Source organism: Pseudopipra pipra, chromosome 8, assembly GCF_036250125.1.
Source record: "Pseudopipra pipra isolate bDixPip1 chromosome 8, bDixPip1.hap1, whole genome shotgun sequence".
NCBI classification, from domain to species: Eukaryota; Metazoa; Chordata; class Aves; order Passeriformes; family Pipridae; genus Pseudopipra; species Pseudopipra pipra.
In genome coordinates this window covers 30775986-30788580 of record NC_087556.1, presented here as the reverse complement: position 1 = coordinate 30788580, position 12595 = coordinate 30775986, and the positions used below count along the sequence as shown (strand labels likewise).

Below are 12595 nucleotides of genomic sequence, written 5' to 3'. Positions count from 1 at the left end.
CTACAAACACAGCGCTCCCACTCCTGTTCCCATTCCCGCTTCCCAGGCCGAGGCAGGAGGGATGCCCGCTCCTGCTCCTGGGTGTGTGACCCCACCGCTGCCAACACATGGCTTGACATGAAAATGGGGATTATTTTAAGCACATTCCCCCAGGTTCTGCAGCTTCTCGCCCGTTTCCATGGGGACGGGTGCCATGCGTGGCTGCCGAGGCTCTCCGGCCTCCCGCGTCGATCCCTGCCAGGATGAGGAGGCTGGTGGGGAGGCAGAGAGGGACTTCAGAGCCCCCCCCGGACCCAGCATGTCCCTGCAGCTTGACCCTTCAACAAACAGTACAGCCAGAGAAGCAGTGATGAGCTGTGTAAGAGTTTCCTGGTTTTCCACAGAACCACATTTTAGAGACCAGTTTCTCCGCTTGCAAGCTCCAGCAGACATTCACAGAGCAACTCCTTGAAACCTTTTAGACCCACATCAACCAACACATACAGCCACGGGCAGACTGACCACAGCACTCCTCACCCTGCACAACCCCCCCAGACGCTGCCAGCTGCCCCTGCAGTTGGGGTTTCAGCCCCAAACCCCAGCCTGCTGCCTCATCCCAGTATTACCTGAGCCAAAGAATTCCAAAGAGCGCTTGTTCCCTGAGAGGGGACACATCACAGACACTTCTCCCAACCCAGACTAACCCTGAGCACACACTTCTCAGAGTCAGGCTGCTTAACTAGGAGAGCTGCACCCATGGGCTGTAAAACTGGGAACCTGTGTTTAAAAGATGATTTTGATGCAAGTAGGATAAACCCACGAGTCTGCACCTGACCCCCTTAGGAAAAACCATCTGCACTCTGGCAGAGAGAGTCAAGCAAGGGATGGGAAAAAAGTGACTGAGGCGAAATATTAATCATGATGAAATTCACTGGGCTGCTGCATCAAAACCTTGTACATCAGCTGAAAACTAATTCAGCCTCAGGACATGAGCAGGAACCCTCAGACCACTCGCCTCATGTCAGTGAGGGGAGGCACAGCTCAGCAGGAAGCAGCAGATGGCTTCACAGATTTTCGTGTATATTTACACACAGTTTTTTTAGTAAGCCACTTTGATTCAGGAGAAACCATAACCAAAATGCACTATTGAAATTCCTCTTCAGACATAATTGCATGGAGAGATACATCATGCTGTGGTTTTCCCCTCTCTCACACAACACAACTGTGGGCAATGCTAATAGCACTAAGTGTGCCCTGTATTTCCTCCTGCTCAGCCCAGCTGCCCGAGTCCAGCAACTCTGCTAAACATTTTTTAAATATCTGGGTTGAAACATTCCCATTGGCTGCATAATGACAGGTTGTCTTCACTTAGTATAAAAAATAATTTAAAAAAAAATTTAAAAATATGGAGGCATGTCAATAAAACTTGCTTGGCTGTTTCCCAGAATGACAACAGAAAATAATTCCTGTCCACATGACAAACAAGCCTCACAACTGCTGTGCTGTGATTTCTTGCTTTCTACAACTCCCTGACAGAAGGGTGGAGCCAGGTGGGGGTCAGGCTCTTCTTCCAGGGAATAAGGGACAGGACAAGAGAAAACAGCCTCAAATTGTGCCAGGGGAGGTTCAGGTTGGACAACAGGAAGAATTTCTTGCTAGAAAGGGTGTTCAGGCATTGGAAGGGGCTGCCCAGGGAGGGAGTGGAGTCTCCATTCATGGAGGTGTCCAAGGAACAACTGGACATGGCACTCAGTGCTCTGGGCTGGGTGACAAGGTGGGGATGGAGCACGGGGTGGACTCCATGGTCTGGGAGGGCTTTTCCAACCTCAGTGTTTCTGGGATTCTATGAGACACCCCAGTGCCCTGCACAGAGAGATGTCTCACATCTGGCAGACAGGGAGTGACCACCCAGCCTGGGCCTTCTGTGAGGCTGGAGAACAAATCCACTCATGGGGTGAGGAGTTTTTAAAAGATTCTTACGGGTATAAATAACAAACACTGAACAGCCTCTACAGACAAAGGCCAGTTTTTCCTGATGGAAAACAGCACATGGTGATAACGCTGAACCCATAAGCCCACTATGACTCACTTCAGCTTACTGAACCCACCACAGTCCAGTGCACTGTAACTCCAAGGGCTCAACCCTGAAGCCCTTCTGTTCTTTTGCCTTGTCCTCTTCTTCCCACATTTTCCCTTACTTTGTTTTTCCTCCCTTCCCCTCCCCATTCATTAATTTTCTCTGTTCAGGAACAGGATTCAACACACCTTGCTAAAAAAGAGCTGAGGTATCACTAGGCAGCATCTCCAGCTGGACAGGCTGGAGTTCAAGCCCAGCTGATGTACGTGCAACTTGCCAGATTTCCTATGAGACTGGAACCAGGTGGAGCCACAGCTCCCACAGCCAGGGAAGCCCATCTCCCTCATACCAGTGTTCCTTGGAAGCAAACACAAACATGCAGGCACTATCCTTTCACAGTCAGCTTTTCTATTAGTAGAACCCCCACTTGAAAGGCCCAGAAATATTTCCAGGGCTGTATGTGCAAACATGGAGCAGCAGGGTGTACACGCTGTGCACGCTGCAGCCAGGCAGGGCACCCGAAGGGAGTCAGATGCTACTGTCCCCAACACACAGGACCGGGCACACCTGGTCACCACCCAGCTTCACAGCCAAGGGATGTTACCTGAACTGGGGGAAAACTTAGGGGCTGGGGACACCACAGCACCTAGGAAGGGAAACAAGGAGGGAGCAGCACAGCTGTTCCTTGGGCGTGACTCCCCCAGCACAGCTCCCCACTGCCCTGGCCCTAGGTGGGCGAGGAGCCAGCCCTGCGCATGGGCTGCACCAGCACCGGCCAGTCTGGCACCCAGCCCTGCTGGAAAATAAGCCCTATACCAGCACTAACAAAAGAGATCCTGAAAAAAACAGAGAGGGTTAGAGAAGATCCATAGGACAGACTCAGGAATATGAAGTTTATGCTTGGAGTAACAGACTCGGAGAGCTCGATCCATGTGTCCCATCAGTGAGGACACCAGGCAGCCACAGCCCTGACAGCAAGAGGGGAGTGTGACAAAGGTACTCCCCCGTTTATCCAGGTGAGATCCAACAGCAGGCTGCTGGGGTTGGACAGATGCAGGCTGGGGAGGAAGGGCAATTTCTACCAGTGAGGTTGACAGCAGATAACCCTCCAGGTGTTTTACACTGAGACAGAGCAAACACGTTACTGCGCAGCCCCAGGAAACCTCTGCCTGCCAGCCCAGCCACACCGGTGTGACAGGAGGCAGTGAAGTAAGTCCCCAGGAAGTCAGGGAAGAGAACTGTAAGGGTTTAGAGTTGGATTTATCTGAGGGAAAATACTGGGCTTTGTGCTAGTACTCAGTAGAATAAATCTTAACCTTCTATTTACATACACCCTGCCACAATTCCCAGGGATCATCCGATGGATTTCGGCAGTTGGGCTCATCCTTGTGAGGAGATCCATCACCAGGAACCACCTATGGGCAAAATTTCACATACCAACCAGTCTTTTTCCTTTTTATTTTTTAATTGATTTCACATTAAATTGTCATCACTAGTAACTCTTCCACGTTATGTCACATACAAACTGCAAGTATTAACTGGCTTCTTTATCTAAGGAAGTTATTGGGATGTCTTCAGAGATCACCATAGCAACCATGCCGTGCCAGTAAATATGAGTTCACCAGAACAACACTCCGAGCACACATCAACAAGGAATGATGGAAAAGCAGGAGATATCAAGAAAGTAATGTCCTAATAATTGAGACATATTACAAAAGCACTGCTTGAAAGCACCTGATGAATGAGGTGTTCCCAGGCTCCTGTCAGTGGTCATTCACCTGCAGAGCTCAGGCTCCCTGGCTGGTTGCATACAGGCTCAGGGCACAATGAAATGCTTCTCAGAAAGAAATTTTGCTTTCAGAATGAAATTGCAGCGAAGCCTCCAATTTAAGCATTTTTACTCAGCTCGCTCGCTGTGAACTGCTAATAAAAACATGTTGGGGAAACCAACCAGCTCCTGCACCGGGAAAAGTTTGCCTGATTTAACCCCTGTCAGCTGCCAGAGCAGCACAGCCAGGTCTGGTCCCCTCAGCGAGAGGACGACAGCAGACCCTGACCTGTCCATCACTGGGCTAAGAGACTCAAATGAACACATCTAACTCCAGGTTTATCCAGAGCACAGTTCCAGTACCCCATGCACATGGGGATTTTTGCCTGTGCTCAGTTTGTGCCCCAGGGCCAATGCAGCGTTGGGCTGCCCCGGCCATACAGCACCCATCTGCTGGGCTGACGGCTCTCCGAACTCTTCCTTCACCTGCAATAAAAGTTTCCTTCCTTTGCTCCTCTGCAATTTCACCCTGCGCTTGAGAAGTCTAATGCAACAGTGGCATTTCGTGGTGTATTTCTACAAAAAAACCCCACAATTTGTATGTTGGGAAAAACCCGAAAGCAGCCCCTCTGCGCTGACAGCAGTGTTTGGGCGTTGATGGCCGGCGGCACTTGGTCCTTTCTCGTTCAAACCGGGGCTGTCCGCGCACAGAGTGAAACTTCACTGCTGAACTGTCCCCTCGCCGCCCCCTTCTCAGTCTCCCCGGGTTTTAACGACAACTGCCCCGTGTCCGTGGGGCGCCCGTGGGCAGAGTCCCTGCGCCCCACGGGGAGGAACCGCCCGGCCCGACACCCGCACCCGGGCACCGCTCCCCCGCCAGCAGCGGTGCTGCGGGAATTCCGTGCCGGGCAGGGGGTCTCGGCACCCCGGGGCTGGGCAGGGCAGAGCATCCCGGAGCAGGGCTGGCATCCCGGAGCAGGGCTAGCATCCCGGAGCCTCCCGGCCCGCACTCACCGTCCTCCCGCTCGTCGAAGACGGGTCTCTTGGAGGAGGATGCGCTCGCTCCCATCCTCTTCTTCCACTTGCTCCAGTGAAACATCGGGGCAGGCGGCTGGCATGCCCTGCGGCCGCTCCGCGCCGGCCCGGCGGCTCCCGCGGGCGGCCCCGCCGCCGCCCTCAGCCGCCCCGCGCCCCGGCGCCGCCCGCCCGCATGGCAGCGCCCACCGCCCCCCGGCCCCGGCCCGAGGCGGCCACAGCGCGGCGGGGCGGGGGGAGCACGGCGGGGAAGGGGGGCGGGACGGGGGGGACAGCGAGGGGGATGTGCGGGGGGGGGGAAGCGGCGGGATGCGGGCGGAGCGGAGCGCGACCGGGGGGATACGGGAGGGGTCGGACCGGGGGGATGCGGGAGGGGTCGGACCGGGGGGATGCGGGAGGGGTCGGACCGGGGGGATGCGGGAGGGGTCGGACCGGGGGGATGCGGGAGGGGTCGGACCGGGCAGCGCGGCGGGGGCCAAGCAGAGCGGGGAGGGACAGGGGGACGGGAGCAGGAGCGGGCCAGTGGGATGCGGGCGCTGGGGTGGAGTGGAGCGGAGCGGAGCGGGGCCCGGAGCGGGGTGATGTGGGTGGAGCGGGGCCCGGGGGATGCGGGCGGGGCAGGGCGGGACCGAGGGGCGGGAGCGGGGCCGGAGGGATGCGGGCGGTGGGGTGGAGCCGGACCGGGAGGCGGGAGCGGGGCGGGAGAAGGGGAGGCCGGGCGGAGCGGGACCGGGGGGCGGGACCTGGGGCTCCTCCTGCATCCCACCGAGCACGGGGTTTTGTCCGAGGGGCGCGATCCCGGCTCCCCGAGCTGAACCCGCCCGGTCGGTACCCCCGGCCGTGCTCCGGCCCGCCTCCCGCTCCTCTCCCTTCGGGCGCGCTCACTGCAGCATCTCCCAGCCCCGTAGTTTTTAATCTTGTAAATAAAGGTTGCCTCGGCAGGACGGGCCACCCGGCTGTGTTACAGCCAGCCTTTCGCGGCGGTATCTGTGACCGCGCACATCGCCCATCTCGCATCGGTCACTAGTGCTCACTGCCAACAGCGGTAGCCACTAGAAGCCATTCCCCCTTGTTCTGGCACTTCAGGCCCTTTTGAATAGTCTCTCTCCATTCTTCTTGTCGGCTCCTTCAAGCACTGGAAGGCCACAATTAGGTCGCTGCAAAACCTTCTCTTCTCCAGGCTGTACAATCCCAACTCAGCCTTGCCTCACAGCAGAGCTGCTCCAGCCCTTTAATCACCTCCATGGCCTCCTCTGGACTCGGTCCAGCAGGTCCATATCCTTCCTGTGCTGGGACCCCAGAGCTGGAGGCAGCTCTGCAGGTGGGATCTCAGCTGAGATGGCAGAATCCCCCCTGCCCACACCGTCGGATCAGCCCAGCACATGGGGGGTTTCTAGGCTGGGCCATGTCGAGCCTCTCACCCACCAGCACTCTCAAGTCCTTCTCCCAGGGCTGCTCCATCTGCTCATCTCCAGCCCGAATTAACACCAGGGGTTGCCCTGACCCAGGTACAGCACCAGCACTTCGTCTTATTAAACCTCATGAAAATGCTGAGCTGGAACACACTCGTGACACTGGTTTTCATGGCCTGTTGAACTGAAATGTCTTGTGGAATGACTGATGAAATGCATCTCTCAGAAATAACTCACAGTGCCAGCAGTGTCACGGCAAGGGACAGCCCTGGAGCCAGCAGATCACAGCTGTTACACCAGCAGTACCTTCACGGTTCCTGAGATGCTGTTTCCCAAGTTTTCATTTAAAACTTATGGTGTTTTCTTTCACAGCATGTTTTGAAATGGATACATCAGTTATTGTGCTCCTCACAGGAGGAGGCACTCATTATTTCAAAGAGCCTGGAAGTTGTAAAAGGATTACAATGGAAGGGTGTCATTTAAGAACAGTTTTCCAAAGGCAAAGAATAGTTCTCAAAGAATATTTCTTTGAGAAATCAGAAAGAATTTGCTCTCAAATAAGAAGATAGAACACTTTTATACAAGGCAGTAATTTTGGCTTTGTTTAGGGATAGGTTTGTGTTTAAATACACTGTAAATCTCAGAGGTATCAGCTTTCCTCCTTCCTTTCTCCTGTCTTTACGGTCTGTAGGAAAAGTATGAAAGATGCCATTAAACATCTTCAGTCAGTTGTCATTTCTCTCATTATCTAGTAATATTTGGACAATCAAATCCAGAACACAGAATCAGAGTCTTTTCCCAGTAAGTTTTCAAGATATAGTGTAGGAAAAAGTTTGGGACATAAAGATGTGATTGTCTTCATGCCAGAGGATGGTTTCATTCCACCCCATCTCCTGATTCCTTTCCCTGTAAAGTGGTAGAAGGTGCAGCACAGGGTTTGTTCAATTTTTGATTCATGAGCAGTGTAATAAATTATTTTACCTTCCCAAAGAGGAGTCGGACAGGAGACAAGTGAAAGACCGTGGAAGTTAGTTTGGGGTTTTTTTTCTGGTGCTGTGTTATTTCTGTAGCAGAATTTTACTTCTAGAACTTGAAAAGGGGCTTCCTTTCTGTTCAGTGAGCACTTGTGTCTGACACCACTATTAAACCCAGTGAGTAACATTCAGTGAGATACACTGATCCCCTCAGCAAACACCTGCATGTTAGGAGTCTCAGCACAGGTCACCCACCTCAGTGACACAACTGCAGTCACCTGAGAAAAATGCCCAGTCAGTAATTAATGTTGGTCTTACAGGAGGAAAAGAAAGAAAGTCCAAAATCTGCTCCACAGGGGTCCAGTGTAGGAAAGGGAAATGGAGAGAAAATTCTGCCTTCTTACATATCCTGGTCTCCAGGGAAACAGAGAGCCACTTTGTGTTTGAAATGAGGGAGTTTAAATAAAAGCTGACTTTCACGGTAATTTATTCCTCAAACATCTTTGGCTGTAGCTCTGACTGCCCCTCTAAGGGGCAAACATGTGAGCTGAGGGGCCAAAGGGGTCATTGGGAACAGGCTGTCCTTGAAAACTCTAAGAATTCATTACTCCTTTTTGTTCATTTTCTTCATTTTCCAGTCTTCTTTTTATGTTTTATATTTTATGAAGAGACAATCAGGCATTTTACCAGTGGAAGTCTTGGGGATACTCTGTGCATTTCTGTCTGTCCTGAAAACTGTGAACATACAGCAGACTGGATGGTTTGCTTCGATTATGAAAGAAAAAAAGGCCATGAAAGGGTTCTGTTTTTTTCTAGGGAAAGCAGTTCCCCAGCCATGAAATCCCCTCTGTCCTTAAGGAATTGCATATGCTGGACCAAACTCATCATGTTTTCATCCAGTCAATACCATCATCAAAATCCACTGACATGAAACAGGCAAAGCCAACGTGCATTCATTTACCTGGCAGAGACAATACCTGTTATAATCTAGGACAGGCCAAAAAAATTCTTTATTAAATTCCTGGATCGTTATTTTAATCGAAGGATTTGTACCAGGAATTATTTCCTCCAACTTTCTCAAACGCCTCAGTTCTGCAAATGAACGAGTCCCCTTTGAGGAATGACTGATCTTTCTCATTCCCAAGCATCGTGAGCTGCGTATTGTATATCCTGTCAAAATTAGTATGAGGGAAACTGAAGATAATATTTACACTTTTGCTGTTAATCTCACACTTCATTTAAGCACACGGATTTTGCAGTTTACCTCATTATGCTCTACTCTGCTGGGAGCTATTATGGTTCCCGTTCTGCCGTGTTACTGGTTGTACAGAATGGTGACAATTTTCTTCTTTCACCGCTGTAAATGAGGATCAGGTTCCCTGGTACCAGCGAAGTTATCCTGTATAAAACCAGTGTAAACAGAAATAAAACTGCCCAAAGCAGCATTATGTTCTTCATGGTTATCTGGTCTGAGGCAGCTGATGAAGCGGTTTCTAAACAAAATCACCACCAATTATCACAAAACTGCAAAGGAGAGGAATATTGTAAGACGCTCCTAATTTGGGCATAGAAACATGGGGGGCAAGATACCAGGATATTAAATTCCTTAAAAAGCCCTTTCCTGAATATAATGGCTGTAATTGCAATGTATTTAAGATGATGAAAGGAATATTACTGTGATTCTTAAAATTCATATGCCTTCTTCATCGAGAAGAAAACCTACAGAGAAAAGCCTATGTTTATTTTTAAAAGTTCCTCTAACAGAACACATAATTCTTTCAATAAACATTACATAAGGGGGAAATTTCACATATTTTCCTATCATTAGTGTTTCTGTAAATACTGCCAATTCTATTTTTAAAGATGCTCATAGTAATGACTCTGCGCCAGCTGTTCCAAGTCTTTGAACACCACCACAGTTAACTAATAAATCCTGTTAGGAGACAAGGATTTAATGGATGAACACCTCAGTGAATAGGGAATTGTCTAGATGGTCACATGCAGAGTTGTGGTCAATGGCTCAATGTCCAAGTGGAGCCCAGTGAGGAGTGGTGTCCTCAGGGGTCGGGATTGGGATTGGAGCTGTTTGAGATCTGTGTCTGTGACAGGGACAGTGGGATTGATGCACCTTTGGCCAGTTTGCCAATGACACCGAGCTGGGTGGTGCAGTCACATACTCAAGGGAAGGGATGGGGCATCCAGAGGGACCTGGAGAGGCTGGAGAGGTGGGGCTGTGCCAAATTCATGAAGTTCAATAAGGCCAAGCACAAGGTGTTGCATCTGGGTCAGGGCAATCCTAAGCACAAACACAGGCTGGGAGGAGAATGGATTGAAAGCAGCCCCGGAGAGAAAGACTTGGGAGTGCCAGTGGGTGAGAGGCTGGACATGCCCTGCCCATGTGCCCTGGCAGCCCGGAACCCCCCCGTGCCCTGGGCTGATCCCACAGCAGGGACAGCCGGGGAGGGAGGGATTCTGCCTCTCTGCCCTGCTCAGGTGAGACCCCACCTTTAGAGCTGCCTCCAGCTCTGGGACCCAGCATCAGAAGGATGTGGAGTTGTTGGAGCAAGTCCAGAGGAGCCCATAGAGATGCTCCAAGGGCTGGAGCCCCTCTGCTCTGGAGCCAGGCTGGGAGAGCTGGGGGTGTTCACCTAGAGAAGAGAAGGCTCCAGGGAGACTTTAGAGCCCCTTCTAGAGCCTAAAGGGGCTCCATGAGAGCTGGAGAAGGACTTTGGATAAGGGCCTGGAGTGACAGGACAAGAGGGAATTAATGGCTTTAAAATGACAGAGGACAGGGTTAAATTAGTATTAGGAAGAAATTCTTGGCTATGAGGGTCATGAGGCCTGGCATGGGTTGCCCAGAGAAGCTGTGGCTGCCCCATCCCTGGAAGTGTTCAAGGTCAGGTTGGACAGAGCTTGGAGCAACCTGGGATAAGTGCAAGGTGTCTCTGCCCATGGCAAGGGGTGGAATGGGATGGTCTTTCAGGTCCTTTCCCACCCAAACCATTCCATGATTCTGTGATCACCTGCAGTGGCCCTCAGGAAGCAGCAACAGGCAGGAAGAGCTCTCACAAAACCTTAAAGCCAGAACTGGTCCACTCTGACAGGGAAGGGGCTGCACCTTTCGGGCAGTGTGAGGCTCCTGCCATCCCAGGTACAGCTGCAGTCCTGTGGGATTACAGGGCTTTTACCAGCGAGTGCTCGAAATCAGAGTTGATAAAAGTACAGCCTCCCTCCCTGCCAAGCTCCCTCCTCCCACGCTGCTGAGGTAAGTGTAGCTACTTCAGTTTCTTGTTTTGGTTTAGCCTTTTACAGTATCAATGTGTATCCTGTTTAATATTCTCTATGCTGTAGTGTTTTCTCTTGCTTAATCCTATGAAAGTGATTGTATTTCTGGTACTATTTGAGCAATTAAGCCCTTTAATTTTTTTGTGACTGCTGCCTCCTTTAGGGTTTTTGTTTCGTTTTTCTTTTCATTTAAGTCTGCTTTTCTGCTTGTGTCATTCATTTACTCAGGTTAACCAAATGCTTCATTAAGAAAGTAAGAACATATGTTGCCATACATTAATAAGGTACATTCTTAGAATTCAGTCATCTAGTTCTTTCAGTTATGTGAGAATTAAAAAATCCATCTAAAGCTGTAGAAAGCAGCTTTATATAGAAAGCAATGATATTTCTTGTATTAGAGGAAGACAAAGGCCCAGGGTGGCAAGGCCTTGGAGGTAAAGCTCAGGAGCAGCTCAGCACCCAAACACAGTGACCAAACTAACAGCGGTTTGTGCAGAGAAAGACATACCCTGGCTGCTGCTTTGGGACTGGAGCTTGTAACTCTGGCTTGATGAAAGCCAAATGAAGCTATGGAGGGATGTATTTATTGACTTTTGATCTATTATTTCATTAGGATAAAATCTTCCTAGACAGTGTCCTGTTAAAGAAATGGTGTTTTGTTACTGTGCTGATGCTGCACAGAGAACTCAGGCTTCAGTAAGGAGGGTAAATTGGACAACTAGATTTGAAAAAAGAACACTGAACATCCTGTTTTAAGGTGATTTACCTAAGTTGGGGATCTTTCCCAATCCACTTTCTCTCCCTGAAATGTCCATGAACACGTTTCTCCGTTACTATTGTGTTATAGAATTCCAAACACGATGCTGAGATGAAAACTAGCTGAAATAATCCCCTCTTTAATTATTGGAACGGTGTCATTGCTTTTAATCCTGATGTATTTTCTTATGTAATCTCAAATAAAATTATCCTCAAATATTTCTTGTTTTGCATAAACAAATGCAAAGCAATATTTTTTTAGCACTGCCTTGCCATTGATCTATTTTTAATTGTCATAAATGTTGCCATCTGGTTTGCAACTATAGCTCATAATTAGGATTAAATCACCTAAGTAGCCTCAAAGAAAGTCTGTTCCTGGAAAAACATAAAGTAATGACTAGTCATACCTGCTTTTTCTTAAAATCAGGTAATAGTCTATTTAGTAGCATCTGTCTGTTCAAATTGGAGAGGAATCCAGGTTGGGGAACAGGTGCTTTGCCACATTCAGCCCAGGTAATGAGAATTTTCAGGAGCTTGTGGCCCTATAACTTAATAAACGTGAAGATTTAGGCTGATCTAGTTGTGCATTGAAGCCAATTCTTCCCGTGAAAGAGCAGCATTATATGTCAGTGCAGGACAACAGGTTGTGTTTTTTTGTCTAAGGTCTTTTTTTCAGAATTCAGAGATTTCCTATAAAACAGAAGTTTCCAGGGTTCAACTTGCTCCAATACACAGTGGGCTCCTGTCTGAGCAGTCTGTGTGGGTCAGAATTCCTAAAGAAGGGGATCGTTCCAGTGAGCCACGGTGGGAGCACTGAGAGCTGAATGGAATCCAAGCACTGCACTGAGGCAGCATTTTGAGGTGTTCAGGTTCCAGCTGTATCAGCAGGGGATCTGACAAAAACTTTACTTGTTTGCCCAAAAATATATTGCCCAGGCTGTTTGTTTTGTCACGTGATGGTTCTCATGGTTAGTGACATGCTCTTTCCTATGAAGGTCAAGGTGCATTTAAGGTCTAGACTATAATAAAATGTGCCAGTTTCTCCTCTACAAACTTAAAAAAAAAAAAAAAAAAAAAAAAAAACATCCAAAAAAAACCCCAAAACCAATTAAAATAGCTTCTGTAAGGAAATAGCTTTGAGAGGAATGCCATCAAAATAGCTTTGTTTCCTCATTTAGTTTAATAAACATGGTATAAGTCAACAAGAAAATAAAATATGTCTCCGAACTCTGAATTAATTTCCTGCATTTTAAACCCTACTAGTGCTACTGATCAAACTTGGTCAGGTCACTGGGAACATAATTATCTG

General features: G+C 49.4%; 1 protein-coding gene across 2 annotated transcripts in view; it reads right to left on the bottom strand.

Annotated features, from left to right (window-relative positions):
- The window catches only part of STK32C (serine/threonine kinase 32C), a 67175-nt gene extending 61894 nt beyond the window's left edge, over nt 1-5281 (bottom strand). Inside the window, exon 1 of one of the 2 annotated variants that reach the window (XM_064663499.1) lies at nt 4839-5281. In XM_064663499.1, the coding sequence (XP_064519569.1) occupies nt 4839-4923 (85 nt within the window). In that variant the 5' untranslated portion in view covers nt 4924-5281. The remainder of the gene's footprint in view (nt 1-4838) is intronic. The other variant, XM_064663500.1, reaches the window with a different exon arrangement.
- Nucleotides 5282-12595: the final 7314 nt, after the last annotated feature.